The sequence below is a fragment of the Stegodyphus dumicola genome, chromosome 12 (assembly GCF_044657685.1).
Source record: "Stegodyphus dumicola isolate Sdum_Otavi_A_Nest chromosome 12, ASM4465768v1".
In the NCBI taxonomy this organism is placed as follows: Eukaryota; Metazoa; Arthropoda; class Arachnida; order Araneae; family Eresidae; genus Stegodyphus; species Stegodyphus dumicola.
The window spans coordinates 101,545,944-101,565,939 of NC_140779.1; the positions used below are offsets into that span (position 1 = coordinate 101,545,944).

Genomic DNA, 19,996 nt, shown 5'->3' on the forward strand with positions numbered 1-19,996 from the left:
GTTCTTTGCGAAAATATTCTGTACGTCTTGCCGATTACAGTAGGCTTGTCTTCCGTTATTTCACCTGGAAGATTTCTAAGCCGCAGTGGTTGAGTTTTTCCTTTGTTGCCAGCAGCGTTAGAAACTACGTAAAATTTCTGCAAGAATATAGAATTTTGTAGCAAAATCTCTAAGAAAGGAGATATCCGGTACTGGCAAGACGTCTACAGAAAATTCCTTACAAACGATTCGATCGTTAAGTTTGATTTGTTAACAAATCTGAAAATTATGCGCAGTCAGTTTCAACTGTTTATTTTTTGTCAGTTTCAACTGTCGAGATGAGTATTCCTGTTTGCAAGCTGGCACTGAGAATGGTTTTACTGAAGCTGCACCAAACACATCTCGAACGACGGAAATATTTTCATTACCGACGCTTGACCTACCTGCACTTCCTTTATGCAAAACATGTCCGGTCTTTCGAAACAGTTTTTTAACCATGTTTTTATTAATTGCTTCGTCGAGGGAGGTTTATTGAATTCATGTCGGAATCGCCTCCAAACTGATTTCGGGTATTTCGTTTCCCATAACCAGAGGACGCTCATTGCTTTTTTAATGCATGTTGCCATTTTGTCTGTAAACAAACGAATTTTCTGCTGCCATTCCCAAAAATTAGAGCAAACGAAATTCCTTGAAGCAAAGATTATATCGATATAAATTATTTCATCTGTTACTTCCACAGATACAGTAATACTGTGGCTATTATTATAACTATATCTATGATTACTTCGTAAAATTACGTTCCAATTTAATTTTGTTATCCGACGATCAAAATCATGGTCACCCTGTATATTAAGCAATGATATGATGACATTTTTATCATGAACACTATTTTTGAAACAGAAGTTGAGTTCTAAATCAAATATTTAACAGGTAAAATCCGATTTCGCTGTCTATATATTCGATAAATGTAATTTGATATAATATTTCACATTATTGCTAAACAAAATGCTGCTATTAAATCTAGTCAATGTAAATGAGTTACCTGTTTCGTGAATTCAACGAAATTATTTATGTAAAGTATATTCCACCACCAGTAGGTTTTGCAACTTCCATCGGTATCTGAATTAGACCAGTAAGGACCTGATCCTAAGTAGAAATAAACAGTTGCAGAAAAAGCAATTGTCATCATGTATACTGGAGTAAGCCTGAAACAAATTTGACAAGCATATTAATCCAAGCGAACAATTATTGCGAATTATATTACATCAGCTATGTTAATCGTCATTAAATTCATAAAACTTCAAAAAATTTACTCTTAGTTTATTATAATATTGCATTTTAACTACATATGGTAGGGTAATTAAAATGTGTAAAAGTTCGAGTAATTTATTTGTAATTTATTACAAATGAATAAAAGGCCAATTCAGAGTGACAGTGTTTCAGAACTCATTGAAAATTTTGGCTTTCTATTTAAGTGAAATGCTGGATATTAATTTAAATTTACAACTCCTAATATAAGGCAGCCCACCAGCGGCCGAGCGGTAAAGTCGCTGAACACTGGTAGTTCGGTCCGAGGTTCGAATCCCGCGAACGGGCTGGCTGCATGGGTGTTTTCGTGGTTTTCCCCATGTGTAACGTGTATACGAGCCAGTTTCCCTTAGAAAGTCCTCCACGAAGGCATCCCTCCCCTTAGGCAGATAGCCCTAGTGTGCTTTGCCATAATTAAATACACCACACCACCTAATATAAGGCAACTGCTATAGTTAATGAATTAATTACCAACATTAACAAATAAATATCGAAATACACATTTTAACAAGGAAAATATTAAATGGAACTGTACTGAAAAAAATCTGTAGTGTCCATGAATGGAGACTGATTTTACTACGGAAGAATAAAAGATATCCTATCTTGTAGAAATACAGTTTCAGTATAAATTGTTGAATAAAATAGCAAATTAAAGTACAGTAATTTTGTTTGTTCGTCGGTATGTTTTTATTTATAATGTTAATATGGTGTTACTGCCTTGTGGTCAATATGAGGTTAACGAAGAAAGATTCACCGATAGGCCTGGTCTCGAATGGCTAGGATGCTTAGGATCGTCTTTTTTTTTTGCGGTGTAAAGATCCATAAAATTTGTGGCAGGCATCCTGTTTCTTCCAAATAAGTTCACAATTCAAGAATTATATGAGCAACTGCAGACTATGTAGTTACGCCTAAACGTATGTATGTTTACGTAAAAGAATTAATTTAAATTAAATTCCAACTAAAGACTTTTGGAACGGGGTTAGATTCAAAAACTTCGTAAAATAAAATAGTTACGCCTCGCAGTCTGATTCCAGAATTAATGGCTTACAATAAAAGTTAACTATCTTATCATAAGCAACTTATTTTAATCAAGAAGATTATATTGGTGATTTACAGTAGTAACTATCTAGCTTCAGTTACGAAAGCAGGAGGGAAAGAGGTTATAGAGAATTAGGAAAATTTCCTGCGGCTTCGATAACTGCCATGTCACTGAAGATGCCGCCACCTTTATGCAGTTCGCCAACTGTTCGTCCAAATAGATGCCATCATAAAAGTACTCCGACTTAAAAAAAAATCGCTTTCACCGAGTAAAAAAATGAATCTTCATAATGATGCTTGCACCTATATGAGAGCTTCTCGCCAAGACACCTATTAAAGATGCTCTGGTATAAAGGTACCAGTATCTCGAAGAAAAATGTTTTCTTCAAGTTATAAACTAAACTTAATAATGATGCCGAGTTTGTAAGGGTGCTTGCACCTTTATGACAGGACATCACAAGCAAACAGTGACCCTCTTGTGTAACGTGACGTGCTGGCACCTTTGTGATTGAGATTTTACCAAAACAGAAACCATCATATAGAGCTATGACACTTTGATAGAAGTTGCTTTCTCCATGTTCTAAACTGAACATAAGAGTGTCGGCACCTTTACGCACGTCCGTGACTATTCTCGAAAATAAATACCTGACCATCGGCATCCCGGCGTCTTGATGAAAGTTCGTGGTGTAAATTGAACTTCATAAGGATGCCAAGCACCCCTCACGTCTTGATGAACAATGACTAACTTGGACATGGTTGTTCGCATCTTCGTCCATGTCGACGATTGCTTACTTCGATTTTCGAGGAAACTCTCCGATATCTTGAAAAAGGCTGCAATCTTCATGATATAAACTGAAATTCGTACCGCTGGCGGCACCTTTATTGAAGTCATCAACTATTGATCTTTAGATGGGCGTCCCGGCACCTTGATGAAAGTTACATTCTTCACGGTAAAAATTGAACTTCATAAGATTGCAGGGCATACAATATCTCTTGATGAAAAATGGTTAACTTGCAAAAGATGTGGCATCTTTATTCAAGTCGGCAAATAAGTCTTCACATGCGTATCCCAGAATCTTAATGATTTTATGTTTATAAACATAAAATTAAAAAAAGAAAGATATTAAATTAAATTTATGATAAGAAAAACTATGAAAACAATATTCTTTTGGAAGGGGAATAAAATGTTAAATATTGAAATACAGAAGAAAGAATAAACGAAGTTTGCATTCTTCATGGTATATACTGAGCTTGAAAAAGGGTGTCGGGCAAATTTTCGTGTTTTAATACCCGACACCCATGCAGTTTGGTGAACAATGATCAACTTTCGAAAACGTTCTGATACATTTATGCAAACTGGCCGAGTCGGTTAAATCACAGCCATCCGCCCCTGTACCAAAGGTTAGCCTGCTTCTTGCCGATGGATAAATGTTTACGCTAAAATTTACGGTAACCTTTCCTTCTCTTGTGGATTTATTTAAGAAAAAAAAAAAAAAAAAAAAGCACAATAATAAAAGAGGCAGACAATAAAACGCCAAGTATTTAAGTAGCTTGATTCTTCATTTGCTGCATCTGACTGATGCTTTATTACTTTAAAGCGACTAAGACATTTATTTATCAAGCTACTTAATAATCAAACTGGTAAGAGGTGAATCCGATAATATCACATTTGCTTAACGAAATCATTTGAATTCAGTGGAGAAACGACATTATATACCAGTCATTCATTACTTAGAATGGATGTTATAAGAATTTTGTTGCGAGGCTTCGGTAGCCCAGGAGTTGGTTATATTCCCGCCTTAGACTATTTATTTTATTTATTTTTCAACGTGATCTTTTTCTCTCAATGAAAGCAAGAAATAAAGGATGCAATTAAAATTCGATAAGCTCAGTGCAAATAATAAAACCTTTCACATTCGCACAATATGACACTTTTTTTTTTAATTTTGTGTGTTTTCATAATTTTATTCTTTATTTATACACTGCCATGTAAAGAAATTGCCTTAAAATAATATAATAAAAGGTAATAACTGTTAGAATATTATCCGTTAATTATTTATTGAAATTCTTTTTAAACTTTTATAGAAACACAATTAGTCACAGAAATAGTATGTACCTTACGTATCGGTGAACATAAAAAAAAATCCAAGACACTTTGCCATCTCTCTTGTTACATTCTTGCATAAAAAGATAAGTCAATAAGAATCCACTGAAAAGTACAGCATACATATTAAGTAAAATATTAGCAAATATGAAAAAACAAATTATTAGCTATAATAAATATACTAATTTTACCATTGCTATACAAATCAATACATTAACAGCTTTTTATTTTATTTTATTTTATTTATTTATTTATTTATTTGGGCGGGACTTGCCTAATTGTGGGCAGTTAGTTGAGAAAACTAATTAAAACGGGAAAAGATTTTAAAAATATGATATACATAAACTTCTAAGAACAATTTAATTTGAATTAGTAAATTAGTAATTATTGGAGTATAGCCATTTTTACTTCCTTGTACAAAGTAAAAAGGATGTATTGTAGTCGCGAAAAATTTTGAGTATCATATTTCAAAGAAATTATCGATTTTGACCGCTATCCAATGCAATTTAATTATATTTTTGCGTACAACCGCAAGTAAGGACAGAATAAAAGATTCTTTCCCCCCAAAAAAATTATAAAACTGATTTAAAATTAATTCTGAAGGAATTTTTCGTGGCATCTGTGCGTGCGTATTTACGTATGTATAACTCTAAAACGAATAGCCTCAGAACATTGAAATTTTGTATGTAGGACTGCTATAATATGTAGATGTGCACCTCGTATTTTGGTTGCAATCGGCCGCACCAAAAATATATAAATATGTATATATCCACTCTGTCACTCGGCTTAGTGAGCTCAGTTTCTTTATTCTTATATGTTTGTAAATTGTGCATTTTTTGCTTTAAAAATGATTGAATTATGTTGTTCTTATCTTCCGGTTAAGGTTTTTATGCCTTTAGAAAATCTGCATGCAATATTTGTGAAGTTATCAACAATTTAAAACTTGTTTAAGTGCAGTTAAGCCTAATGAATTTTGCGACGGCGGACATGTTTGTTTACATTTCAAACTTGGTAAAATAGCGGATTTGTTGCCAATCTAGAGAAACTAAGCTTCGAAATAACAAAGATAACGCCTTCTTTTATTATTGCGAATTAAATCATGCTTAATCCATTCTGGAATTTATTCGAAGAAATAAGTGTTTAAGATTTACATCATAATTTTTAATATAGATATTTTGAGTTTTATGTATTTCTGCCTTGTCAGGAAGTGAGAACTAAATTAATTGAATGAGAAATACTGAGTCATCTGCGAAAAACTGTTGGTTTTCTTGTTTTGTTTGCTTAATTTATTTTATACCTCGTTTTAGATTTATTATAGTATTTGAATAGAACATGTGGCAACGATTAGATAATTCTTCAAATGATATAAATTTATATGCATTCTGAATTATAATATAATATGGACGAAATGTAACGCTGTTAAGTGAACCTAGCGCCATAGTGTCGCTATGGTAAACAAATATAGTGAATTTTAAAAAGTGCATTTATTCTATTGTGGTTTATGCGCTATCGACGATGTGGATTTAATTCAGTCCAATAAGTTTAAATGAAATACAATAAAAATGCGTATAATTTAATATTCCGGGCAAGGTGTACACATCAGATTTTTTTAATATGACAAAGCACACGAGGGCTATATATTTAAAGGGAGGGATGCCTTCGCGGATGACTTTCTAAAAGAAAATAGCACGTGTTCGTGTTTTTCTTGGGTAAAATCATGAAAACGAACCATATAACCAGCCAGTTTACTTGGGATCGAATGAGAATTCCAGGTAGGCGATGCTATAATTTTAACATAGCACTCCCGAACACCTGATTTTAGATACAACGACAACTGTAACAACGGGAGAAAGGAGTATTTGCAATGACTTTTATTAGTTGAAAATGCAACGATAAGGCAGGTTACCGGAGTTTTGTGGCAGAAGTATCTTCTTATTTTTATCTTATTATTTTATTATTTATTCTTTTTGTATAATACTCATGGTCATTTTTAAACCAAAGAAGGTAGCGAATTAGCGAAGTAAATAATAATAGTAATGCTTAAATACATTGGGTGGAAGGAGAGATGAAGTGTGACTGCAAGGAACGTGCGGTTTTCTATACTGCCAATTGTGTTTTCCCTGACATCGTACAGGCTCTACCACGTGCATTTCGGTAACGAAGTGTGGAAACCTTGGCTAACTAACTACTTTGCTAATTTTAAACATAATTTAAACTTCCAGAATTCCTTCATATTGTTGCGTGCGTACGAGTTCGTAACAGGTTGAATGCACACAGGTCCGATGATAGGTTAATAAAATTTATTTTTATCGAAAAAAGCACTTCAAAGTTCTGGAAATTTCTACAGAAATATTCGTACACGTGTTCACAGTATCACAAAGTACAATCAATAGTTACATTTCAAACTACTACGAACGTTAAACACAAAGCAATGCAAAGCGCATCTAAAGAAAACGCTAACCCGGGGATATCTCAGTTCACGCTGAACTAACAACAATAACTAAAGAACTGAGTGCAGATGCTCTTTCTGGCCTTATGTAATTTTCAGCCGGTCGCCGAGATATTTCTAGTACCTTTCCGCTTCTCGAAATTACTGGAAATAATAATATGAGTAGAAGTTATTCATATGAAGTTTTCATAACTTTTTTAAAAAGCAAAATAAGAAAAGAATTTGAATATTAATACAAGCGAATTAGAGAAATGTAACACTTGTAAATGTTAAAAAATAAGGAAATATTTAAATATAAAATTAAAAAGAAAAATAAGAGTCAACTTAAGAACAAAGAAAGATATGAAAGTAAAATTTATGACAGGAAGAAATATGAAAATAACTTTTTTAGAAGGGGGGTAGAATATTTAATATTAAAAGACAGAGGAAAGAATAAACACAAATAATAAAGTTTAATAAAAATATCAAAAAATTACATAGCATTATATAAAGATAATGTGATAAAGAAATTTTAAAATGTAGTTACAAAAAGTAAATCTGTATAAATGTAAAAATTTATCACGTTAATGATTCGAAATATACCATGCTACTAATTATATTGAAAGTTTAAACTTGTCATTATTTTTGAAAATAAAAGGCGAAACTAGGGCTGTTTACCTGACACATGGGCTATCTTAAGAAAGGCCTTTTTACGAGAAACTTGCTCGTATATACGTAACACATGAAACGGGGGTAGAAGAACCACGAAACATCCCATATATTTGAATATTTAATAGAAATTTGAAAGCGGTTCGAACTACCATTGCTCAGGGATCTTAGACTGTCTGTGTATATTTTGATTTTAGAACTGAAAATTTAGGAAATTTACATAAAAAATTAATAATGCCAGTATAAAGTTAAATGCTATACACCCTCTTTCTCTGCATGACAAACAAAGAAGCAATAAGAAGAGTACGAAATACAAAATTTGGTCAGAAAAATTGTTGATAAAGATGAATTTACTGCAATTTATAGTAATGGTTTGTAATAGTAGTTCATCCCTTTTAATAGTTTAAATTCAGCTTAATTTATATTTACGTTATACACAATAACGCCATATTCTTATATTTATATGAATTCCAAATATAAATTGAAGGGATATTTTTAAATAAATATTAATGAGCCACAGATCAGTGTACTGTATTTTGTTAATAAAACAAACTGATCAGCGTCGATTTGTTTTGGTTGATAAGCCAACAGTAAAACAAGCGAAGGTTATTCTGCCTAACATAAATGCAGGAACATGCCTTGAATTGTCATAACTACTTGAATCCTTAATTTAAAAGGAAGAAAAGTATAAAAATGCATGTTACCTTTAGTTTTCATTCTCTTAACTAAAAGTAGTACTTTTATATGAAATAAAAGTTCAAATTATGAGCACATAAAATGCAGGTGCCGCTATTTCTTACCTTAATACAAAAAAAGAATCCACGGCAAAAAATCCTTGAAGAACTACTTGGAAAGGCCAATTGTCAACAAATTCCAGAATTTGCAATGGACGTTCTTTAAATTGCATTACAAATAATATTAAACGCAGATAATTATGCTAACTGAAAACAGATATAACACACAAACAAATTATGAAAAAAAAATCAAAAACAAATATCCATCTAATGCATTTAACAAATAATTGCATTATAAAAATATAAATTGATTTCCAAAAATATTTATTTTCCCGTAGAAATTATAAGTCTAAAATACAAGTCATTGGCATTAAATGCATTTGATATCATAACACATATAAAAAGAAATTCATATTTGATAGGTTTATGATGTATATTAATTTTACGTAGTTAAGATATACTCTAAAGCAGGGATTCTCAGTTAGAAGAGAATTCGTCCTTGGGGGGGGGGGAAGGATTCATAGTTTCAAGAGGGAAAATGCGGTCAAGCTTTTATTTAGCTGTATTTAGCTGTAACATATTTATCTTTAGCTTATGAATATAAAAGAAACCCTTTTATTTAAGTTTTGTTATTTAGCAACATTTTCTATACTTTTTCCTGTTTAGTTTATAAAAACACGTTAAAAAATAATCTGAATCTAAATAAATGCACGTTGTAACCCCACGGCTCAATGAGCGCCACCTAGCGGCCTCCGGAAGAAACACCGGCCAAAAAAGATAATAGCCTTCAGTCGGTGCACTGGAGTCAAGAACTAAGCATGTTGTTCCCCGAGATTTACTTTGTAACTTAAATGTGTAATTATAACGCCCTTATTGTAATGTTTCATTTTAATTATGTTTTGTTATTTAAAACTATTTTAAAAGGCCAAGTGAGTTTTTTGTTTATGGTAGTTTTGGATATAACGTGTTTTTTCGAGTTTAGAGAAGGAAAGGGGGATTATCTTTTAGCGATGGTGAAAGGGATGCATGAGGCAAAATAGGTTGAGAACCACTGCTTTAAAGTAAGTTTTTTAATAACTTTCAAAGAAGAGATTTATGGCACATAATCTAATTTCCGAACCTATGTTAACCTTTAAAGGCTTGGGTGTCTAAAGTGCGTCCAAAAGTCCTTAAAATGTGGTCCAAACGCAAATTATGAAAGTATTTAAATTTTTATAAAAAAAAATAAATGTTTGAATTTGATTCATACTATATAACTGATTCGTTGACATTTATTTTAAAATAAAAATTTAAATAAAAACATCTTAGTATGTCATGATGTATTAAAACTCTCCGCGTACGGGTCCCGCGATTTCCACGGGATGCGAAATCTGTCTTGTAATACAGGTCACGTGAAAAGAGCGTGCGTAAGTTCACTTCTCTTATTTTTAATGCGAATCCCGCTTTTTCTCCGTGCACGCTAAGAATATTATAATATTCATAGTTCACGTCTTGTTTTGCACCTAGATGGCGCTACATACTTCTACCGTCTGTGTACATTTTGATTTTAGATCTGAAAATTTACGAAATTTACATAAACAATTAATAATGCAGTATAAAGTTAAATGCTATACACCCTCTGTCTCTGCAAAACAAACAAAGAAGCAATAAGCAGAGTACGAAATACAAAATTTGGTCAGGAAAAATTGTTGATAAAGATGAATTTACTGCAATTTATAGTAATAGTTTGTAATAGTAATTCATCTCTTGGTTTATATCATTATAAAGGAGTACTATTGTTTTTTTCATTCTTGCGGGAACTGTCTTTGTCATTTGCGTTTCCAGAATTTCATGTTGATAAGTAATAATAATAAGTAATATTATTAGCTATACAAACTAGTTAGCATGTAGTTCAATTTATACTTTTTGCAATTCACAAAAGTTCACAATTTGTAAAGTATTTAAATACATCCTAAAACCGTTCCATGTGGTATATTTTATCGCACTTGAGAATTTATATTTTGAATTATGTGTGTATCCACTCGATTTTATATTTCCAAAAATAATCAACTGTTAATTGTCAATGTCATTTTACTCAACTTTTAAAAATTTTAAATATGTATGCAAATTTTTGACGAATTACAATATTTGTATGCAATATTGTACTTCAAGCACACAAATATTAATGCACTGTACTTCAAGTTCCTAATTCTTGTATCAAATTCCTAAAAAGGTAGGAATAATTCATATTCATTATGGATATTTGCTTATAAAATTAAAATATATTATTTTTTAGATGGTTCCATGTCATTAAAAAAACAAGCAGAACATAAAAAAAAGAAAAACCGAAGATGAAAAAAAGATATTTTAATGAAAACTGGACGGAGAAATACTTTTTTATTGAGGAGAATAGTAAAGCACTTTGATCAATTTGTAGGGACTTTGTGCCAGTTTTTAAAGTTTAATTTGAAACGATATCATAGTCAAAAGCATGCCACAAAATATGATGTATAGGTCGGCATTTTCTGTAAAGATAAAATAGCAGAGCTAAAGAAAGGGCTAACGTCGGAACAAATTTTTTTAAAAAAAGACAGCTACTGAAAATAATAACATTGCAAAAGCAAGTTATGTTGTAGCAAATTTAATAGCACAAAAATCAAAATCCTTTATTGATGGCGAATTTATAAAAGAATGTATGAAAAGTGTGGCAAACATAATTTGCAAAATCAGTTTATCACACCAAGCTATAGCCACAAGAATTGTAGAGTTGGGGAATTCGATTGAAAAGCCTTTAAAAAGCAAATGCATCGATTTTAAATATTACTTGTTAGACATGGACGAAAGCACTGACGCTTCTGATATGGCACAATTGGCAATCTTTATCAGAGGAATCGATGAGCATTATAATATCACGGAAGAAATGGTTGCTTTAGTATCGTCAAAAGACACAATCAACTCTGTAGATTTATTTGATGCATTAAAAACGATGACGAAAAGGTTTTCCTTATCTATGAAAAATTTATCAGTTATCATAACCGATGGAGCCCCTGCCATGGTTGGTAAAAATGGGGACTCGTTAAAATGGTTAATAATGAAGCTGTCGCTGCCGGCAATACGATCTTAATGGCATATTATTGTATTGTAATCAGGGCAATTTATGTGGAAAATTTTTTTAAATGGAAAGTGTATTAAGCATTGTTATAAAAACCATTAACTTTATAAGAGCGAAAAGAATTAATCATAGACAAAGTCAAGATTTTCTGAAGTTAATGGACACTGAATTTGCAAATGTTACTCGTATTTATTAAGATAAGAAGTAAGATGGCTGAGTAGGGGAAAATGCTCGAATGATTTTACGATTTAAGAACTGAAATAAAAATACTTATGAAAACAAAAGGGAAACCTATGACTGAATTTGAAGACGAAGATTGGGTTTTAGATTTAGCTTTTTTGTTAGACTTGACAGAAAATTTGAATGATTTAAATTTGAGACTTCAAGGAAAAAAAATCAACTTATTAATAATATGTTTCAAACAATAAAAGCGTTTGAGAAAAAAGTTAAAATTTTGGCACAATCAAATAAAAGATTCGGCACATTTCAGTCCTTTGGTTGCACATAAACCTGTGAGTTTCACAAAACATATAAAATGTGCTGCATTAATTTTTGATTTAATTCAAGAGTTTGAAAGTAGATTTCAAGATTTTCGAAAAAATGAAGAGTATTTCAACATATTTTCTACTCCATTTTCTCTCGAAATAAGTAAATCACCTTGAAATCTTCAAATGGAATGTATTGAGCTGCAAAGTGACATTCAATTGAAAGAAGAATTTGAAAATGTTTCTTTACTGGAGTTTTATAAAGATTACCCCCCCCCCGATAAATATCCTAATTTTCACAATAATGCTTTATTAATGTCTTCAGCTTTTGGAAGTACCTATATTTGTGCACTATTATTTTCGAGAATGAAACATGCAAAAAGCAAAAATTGGACAAAGATCACTGACAAACATGTTGAAAATGCATTCAGAATGCAACTTCGCCTATTGAACCCGATAACGATTTGCTTGTTCAACAAAAGCAAATTCATCCATCTCATTAATTAAAATTTTTTCCATCTTTATGAAATCCAAACTAAATGAAACGAAACTTTTACAAATTAATAATAAATATGCATTTATACATATCTAATTCAAATTTAAAAACATAACAATAAAAAGAAGTTAATTTATTTTAATAAAACAACATACGAGTAGATCTAATTTTTATTTCAATGTGCTAAAAAATATCGTATGTGTGGCCCTTCAAATTTTTTTCTTTGCAATGCGGCTCTCAAACGGTCATAGTTTAGACACCCATGCTTTAAGGCAGTGATACTCAAGCTTTTTTGGTGCTGGGGCACACAAGGCAGTTTCAGAAAGTGAAGCGGGCACCATATAATATTTCCATTCCCGGTGAGATTCAGGCCATCCCTTGGCGATATTATTACGTTACTAGTTAACGCTAGCCCGTAAGAAAAAAACGCGTCCTCGTAAAGAAGATCGAAAAAATGGATCCAGATAGAAACAGAATATACATTTCATGCACAAGGTGTTTATTACTTATAATATAGTCGTGTCTCTTCTGTTTACGGTGTTGCCCGATTTTTGACACTGAATTTCGTCCACCAACATATGTACGTTACATGCATACGCTGAGGTTCCCCCACGCAAGCAGTTGTCAAGATGCGAATCAGTGAGCCTGCTCCAATTCTTCGACTTGATAATGTTCAAGGTTGAAAATAGATATTCTCAGAGGTAGGTAGACCCAAAACAAGACTTGATTTTATATACAACACTTCTTAATAATTGAAACATGTTCTTTTCCACAAGCTTCCAGAAGGCTACATCTGTGGCATGTGTTTGGAGGATAATATCATTCTTCAGTTCGAATATTTCCAGCTCGAGGTTTTCCACTTCTGCGGCAATAATTCTTGCAATTGCTGTGGCGTTTTCAGTTGCTTCGTGGTGAATGGAGAATGGGTTGGCAAAAAAGCTCAGCCCTGGCTCCAGGCAACTGAAATCTTGAAATCGCTTTTCAGATTGGTCCAGAAGCGTCTCGAGATGGTCGGGAAATCGCAAAAATAAAAAACTGTCGTCATTCGCCATTTTTTAGTGTTTGGAAAATGAACCAGGGACTTTGATATCATTTTAGACATCCATAATTTCCATTTGGTTTTGAAAGCTTTCACATGTCCCATCATTTGAGCCAGCTCCTTGTGTTTACTCTGAAGATCCAGATTTAAAATGTTCAGTTCTCAGTGATATCGGCGAGGAAAGCCAGATCAAGTAGCCACAAAGAGTCACTTAGTTTTCCAATGTGTTTACTGAATTTGTCAGGGTTAGATTGCATGAACTCTTTTATCTGCTCGATTAGAAATAAAAACCTTGATAGAACTTTACCATCATCGGGAAGTATCTTTACGCACAAAGCTTCTTGATGAATAATGCAATGATTTTTTTCTAAGGGAAATTCTGATAAATATTTCAGGACCAGAAACGTGAGATAAATGGAGAAAAGAAAGGTTTTGGTTTTGATATGTCTATATTTTCGGTTATGAGCACTAATAATCTTTTTAAACCTTTTTTTTTTAAGAGCGAGTTTTAAAAAAATAATTCACTATACTACAGAGTAGGCAAATATAGCACATTAAAAATAAACATTTCAAGCATTTAATGACTTACTCATTGTAGTGATGCACATTGCATAAGTATGACCAAGAATGACCCATGCCATGCTCAAAAATCTAATTCCATGAACGCAAAGTAACTGCCCTTCAGTTTTGTTCGTATTTAGCAATTTAGATCCATTGGTAAGTAGGCAAAAACATTTTAGAAAAGGTTTGCATTTTTCAAACATCACTGGAAAAGATTTTAAAGGACTTCAGTTAATATTTTACTCATGGAAATCAAAATAATTATAGCAACCATATTATTGCCACACATTTTCACTTTACAACCATGCGATTACGCACAACTGATTCATACACTCTGAAAAAAGTATATGCAATTAATTTAGTTCCGCTTAGTAATAGGAAAAGGAATTATCGAATCAAAAGTACCATTCCTTTTTTTGCCAAATTATATCAGATTTCTATCATTATTTTTCTGTTAGATTTCTAGCATTATTTTTCTGTAGCTGATTAATATCACTTTTTAATCAGTGCAAGTGCTATGAGTTTCAGTGATAGTTTACTTAGCTGTGAGTGAGGAGAACTTCGTGAATTTCCAAGTCTTGAATTATCAATTTATAGGATCCTAACTGTGTAATACTAACTAAAATGTCTTTCGAGCACTATTAGACTGCTAAGAGAATTATCGCTCCATCTGCGTAAATACGACAAAGTTCTATGAAGGGTTTAAATTAACCTTTTTGTTAAACTTGAATTTAATAGAAGTCACAGATTGTATAGACAATTAAACTCCGCCACCTGCAGGTATTAAACACCGTCAAGATGACATCCGTCCTAGGTCGAGCCATGCAGAATTGAATTTCCCACATCCAGTGGGAAATTTTATTGGGCAAAAAAAAGAGACAGAGAGAGATAAACATAAAAAGAAAAAAAAAAGTACTTAAAAGATAATAAAAAATTACATGAATTAAACGGTATGAAACAGAAAATTGAAAATGCAACCTAAAATGCATTCGTAGACGGAGACTATACAATTTGAACTCGATAAGGTGGCTCTTAACTTTAATGCCGCGATTCAACTTCTATCAAAATGGCTAATGTTGGAATTCTAACTGACAGAGCTGGGAGATAAAAAGTAAAGCCCCAGATTCGCTGCCAAAAGCTCTGTTTGGAAACCTTCAAAACTCTTGTCTTAAATAGATGTGAATCATTTACGCTCTTGTGAGAGCTAATGAAGGGAGAAATTGTATAATGGGTTGATTAACATAAAATACCTTATAAGTTATTATTGTATGGGTAATACTTTTAAAAGTTCGATGTTTTGAAATCCTAGCAATCATTTATAATAACCCTGTACTGCTATGCAAAAGATCTCAATAAAAAAATTCTGAATTTTTTTAAATTTTTTTTTCTTTAGTGATTTCTTAGTGATTTATTTTTTTCTTTACTGCATGCACCACTCAGTAAACCAGAATTGTGCGATCAATTTTCAAATTCCGAAAAGAAAAAAATTCATTTTATAAAATAGAAAAATAAACAGTTCCATTTGCAAACTACTGAAGTTTGCATTCATTTTACAAATTGCTAATATGGAATATTACTGACTACTTCGTAATGACATTTAAAAATATTCATTTATTATTTAGCAAAAATGCTGCTTAAAGTAAAATTTCTAAAAGAGAAAAATATAACCTTGAGCAACATTTTCTTCTGGTTCCGGATTACTTTGAGAAGGCTTGTCATCAACATTTAGTGTATTACTTCTGCTTTCACCATTGATCTGGTTTGTATTTTGGTAGTCACCAACAGGATTACTTGACAATGCATTTCTCTTTATACAGTAATGCTCGTATATCGTTATAGAACTTCCTAAGACTGCCAGTAAACAGAAAAAGGACATCAAACATCTGAAATCATGAAGCAACAATGAAATATTAGAGTACATTTTTTAAAAAAATTCTAAATCACTATATTAAATAAATAAAGTATAAAAGTTCCAAACTGCTACAGAAACGAATTCCTTATATTTATGTTTCGAACTGTTAGGTTACGGTCAGTTTTCACATGGGATGCAAAAATAAATATTCTCGACATATTGTACTTTTTTATTTTCATAAAGGCAAGAAAGTGGCCGAGAATCACAATGAGATATGTGAAGTTTATGGTGCTGATTGCTTGACAGAACGGCGCGTGTCAGAATTGGTTCAAAAAATTCCGTTCTACAGATTTTTCACTTGAAGATGCTCAATATTCTGGACAACTTTCTGAAGTTGATGATTGCAAAAATTAAAGCCAAAATTGAATCAAATCGTCATATAACTGTGCTAGGGATTGCAAAAATATCAAATGCATCAATTAAAATAACAATTAAAAGTCACATAAGAGGTCTTGGACTCCGTAAGAAGCTCGATATTTGGGTCCGCATGATTGAAAGAAATTCACTTAACGCAGCGAATCAATATTTGAGATATGCATTTCAAATGTAATGCAGTCGACCCCTTTTTTGAAGCGAATTATCACTGATGATGAAAAATGGATTTGACATTAATTGAAAATATCATGGTGAATCAGCGTAAATCATACCGAAAGCTAAATTGCACCAGAAAAAGATTTATGCCATTATTTTGCTGGGATTACAAAAGTGTTGTATTTTGATCTGCGTCCAAGCAAACAAACGATCAACTCAGAAGTTTACTGCCATGAAACTTATGAAATTGGAGGAGGCATCAAAGGCAAAAGGCCAGTATTGGGAAATCGTAAAGGAATCGTGTTCCACCACGGACAATGCGAGGCGTCTCATATCTTTCGCAACACGTGCGAAATTATTGGTGCTTGGTTGGGAAGTGATATCGCATCCCTCATACAGCTCCGGCCTTCCACCATCGGATTATAATTTATTTTGAAGTTTACAAAACTTCTTAAATGGTGAAAATTTGAGTAATAAAGATGACTTCGAATCGCACTTAGTTGAGTTTTTTTTCTGATGAAAACCAGAAATTCTAGGAGTGTGGCACTATGAAGTTACCAGAGAGATGGTAAAAGGTCATCAAACATAATGCAAGATATTTGATTGGGATTAAAGTTCATTTCTTGTACAGAAAAAAATTGAGTATATATATATATAATATAATATAACCAAGAGAACGAAACATATTTTGGAAAAATGTTAGTCGGCTTTTATGAAGCTTTAATTCATTTTCCCCTGATGAGTTCTGAATTAGAGTTTCAATGAAAGGAGATTAATTTTTATTTGTATAATTTTGTATATTTTTCTTTTCGCGTTTTTATTTTTCGAGTTTGTTCTACTATGAATTCTTTCTTTAGTTGGATTTGTTTTGATATTGTGTTAAACCTCTCATACACGGTTGCAATTATTATATCATAGAGGAATTGCCTTGCTTTTATTCCAATTTAATAATGAATTTGTATGCTTTAAGTTTATTCTACTTCAGTCCAGCAGCTATAGCGCAGGACCGGTTTAAAAATTTTTTCAATTCTAATTTTTAGCCTAATTTTATTACTAAAATGTGAGGAAATGTGATTTTAATCTAGTGACTTCTAGTGACTATTTTTAAAGAAATTGCAAGAGTTAGAAACAGCGTTTTCAGATGGATGAATATTTAAGTAACGCAGATGAAGAAGAAAGCGAAAAAAATTTAACAAAATGATGATTCCACCTAAGATGAAATTCATTTGTTTGGCACAGTCTGAAATTTCTTTGTACGATGTTAGCGACAAAAAAAATGTTTCAAGAACTTATTATTTCAATTCACATAGAATTCAATATATTCTTTATCTAAACTTCAGAATCAAACGGCATATCAGATGGCACTTGAAAATTTACTTTGTCTTTTTAAAAATGGTTAAAATCTGTATCTATGTTAAAAAATCTTCCAAGAATAAATTTTATTCAAAATGCGAAACTGAAATAAAAGTATATCCGTTCTGATCTTTGTTATATGTTATATAGTCTGAATTTTTATGACTTAAAAAAGGAGAGAGTGGGAAAAGAAATATCTTAACTTTTAAAATGCAGGTAATAATTTAAACAAACTAAAAGTAGGATGACAAATTTAAACATTTATAACTAAAGTAATAATGCAGTGGTACACTAATAACATTAAAATTCTATAACCAAAAATATACTTAGCATATTGTTACAAAATGTCCAGCTGCGGTGAGATAGCTTCCCCGCAAAGCTAAGTTAGGGTGCCAGAAATTGGCAGGGAAAGACAATGTTGCCAGATTTGGCAACAAAATTGGCGACATGCCATAGACGGAGTGAGAACATTCTAGAACGCATTCTAGAATGTTCTCACTTCATTCTTGCTGATTGTTTCAACGTTTTTGTCTCTTTTTTTTTTTTTTTTTTTTTTTTTCGACTTCTGTAAACGTATCTTTGGAACTCTTCTGTATAATACTGGCGAATAAATTGTGTTTTTATTCTTCATCAAGTGTTATCGTCAGTTTCTCCAAATCCACGAACTCGTAGAACGGAACAATATTTTAATTAAATCTCTTTTATAAATCTTTCTCATTTATACGCGTTTTTCAAAAGCAGTCTTAAAAGTGGATGCATTTAAAACAATGCATTCTGGATATGTGTAACTTATTCCATCCATTTTTTTTTTTTTTTTTTTTTTTTTTTTTTTTCCCCCGGATAATGATGAATACAGAAAATGAGGAAACAACACAATTTACTTCATCCAAAATACAAACATTTTTATGAATGCAATGAGTATCTTTAAAGTACATTTGTTTGACTATTTCACTTTTAAGTCAAAGGCAGTTTTTTATTCAGAATTTTTAATACCTTAGGCATATAAAATTGAAAAGTTGTATTTACGCTGAGGAAGACTCCTATATCATTCAGCGTATATATCATTCATTCTTGGACAACTTACAAAATTTGCACAAGTAAGTCTTGCTGGAAGTCTGAAAATTGTTGAAAGATAAATTTAAGTATATTTTGACTTTTGCCTGCGCCTTTACGTTCATTATCGCTACTAAATTCATTGTTTTATATATTCATATATATGTTCTTAGCTTTCAAAAAGAAATAATAAAACATTATTTATAGACTAATATTTTGAATATATGCTCCATTCACTTAGTTAAATGGAATATCATTTATTAAATGGACTATTAAGAAAATTTTATTTAAATTCTTTCTAAAGAAAGATGTCAACCGCAAGAGGTACATTTTATGAAGTTACTGCTTGACATTAGCTGTGGTAAAGTTTTTAGGATACTTATGTATTAACGCAACCACCTTAGTAGATGTCACCAAATTTACAGAATATGCTATACCCGACAACCATGCACATAATCCTTCTTCCGGCAACCATGCTCATAGCAGTCTTTCAATCAAGCAACGCCACCGTTTTCATATGCGTTCTTTTTTACTGTATTCCAAGTTCCAATAATGGTTTTTATATACAAATCATGATATTTCTTGCCTTAAACTTAGTTTCAAAGAATGAGCTTTGTGAAAATACAGAATTTTGTTGAACATTTTCTAAAGGAAACAACGAGGAAACACGTTTTCTAAACAGCTGCTGTTGCTGATGGTTGACGAAGACGAGTCTCCGTAACTATCTGATATTTTTGTAAACGAAAACAGGTCGCCGTAGAATGGCGGGAAAAAAAAAAAAAAAATGCAGAAAGAAGAATTTGAGTCTTTTACTTTTTAATGTATAATATAATCCTTATTTAATAATTAACATTTATATTTTAAATTGCTAAAGCGTGTTTCCTTGTCATAAGTTGATAATGTTTACTGACGACAAATATCAATAGTGTGGAAATCTTCTTTTAAAAATGGCCCCAAAACCACCAGCTTTCAGATTGATAAGTAAATTCTACCTTTTTATCTGTAAAAAATCGCCATATTGGGACACAGTGGTTGCGTTAATATGTAAGTAGTAGAACATTTTCGAAATTTTTTCACTATCTGAATTGCTTTTTGAATCACTTCATGAATTACTGCTAAGTGTTTTTTAGTTAATCTACAAAGTGTGTTTCTTATATAGTCTAGTTTCTTAAACTGTGGGTCGCGACCCCCATGGTGTTCAGGGGGTAGCAGGAC

The 19,996-nt window shown here is 31.9% G+C and overlaps 1 protein-coding gene across 1 annotated transcript in view; it reads right to left on the minus strand.

Annotated features, from left to right (window-relative positions):
• The window catches only part of LOC118191973 (nose resistant to fluoxetine protein 6-like), a 60,049-nt gene that overhangs the window by 22,682 nt on the left and 17,371 nt on the right, over positions 1-19,996 (minus strand). Inside the window, exons 5-9 of the mRNA XM_035362845.2 lie at positions 15,601-15,815; positions 13,961-14,137; positions 8,327-8,420; positions 4,442-4,534; positions 1,022-1,184 (exon numbers count right to left, since the gene is read on the minus strand). Coding sequence (XP_035218736.1) covers positions 1,022-1,184; positions 4,442-4,534; positions 8,327-8,420; positions 13,961-14,137; positions 15,601-15,815 — 742 coding nt within the window. The remainder of the gene's footprint in view (positions 1-1,021; positions 1,185-4,441; positions 4,535-8,326; positions 8,421-13,960; positions 14,138-15,600; positions 15,816-19,996) is intronic.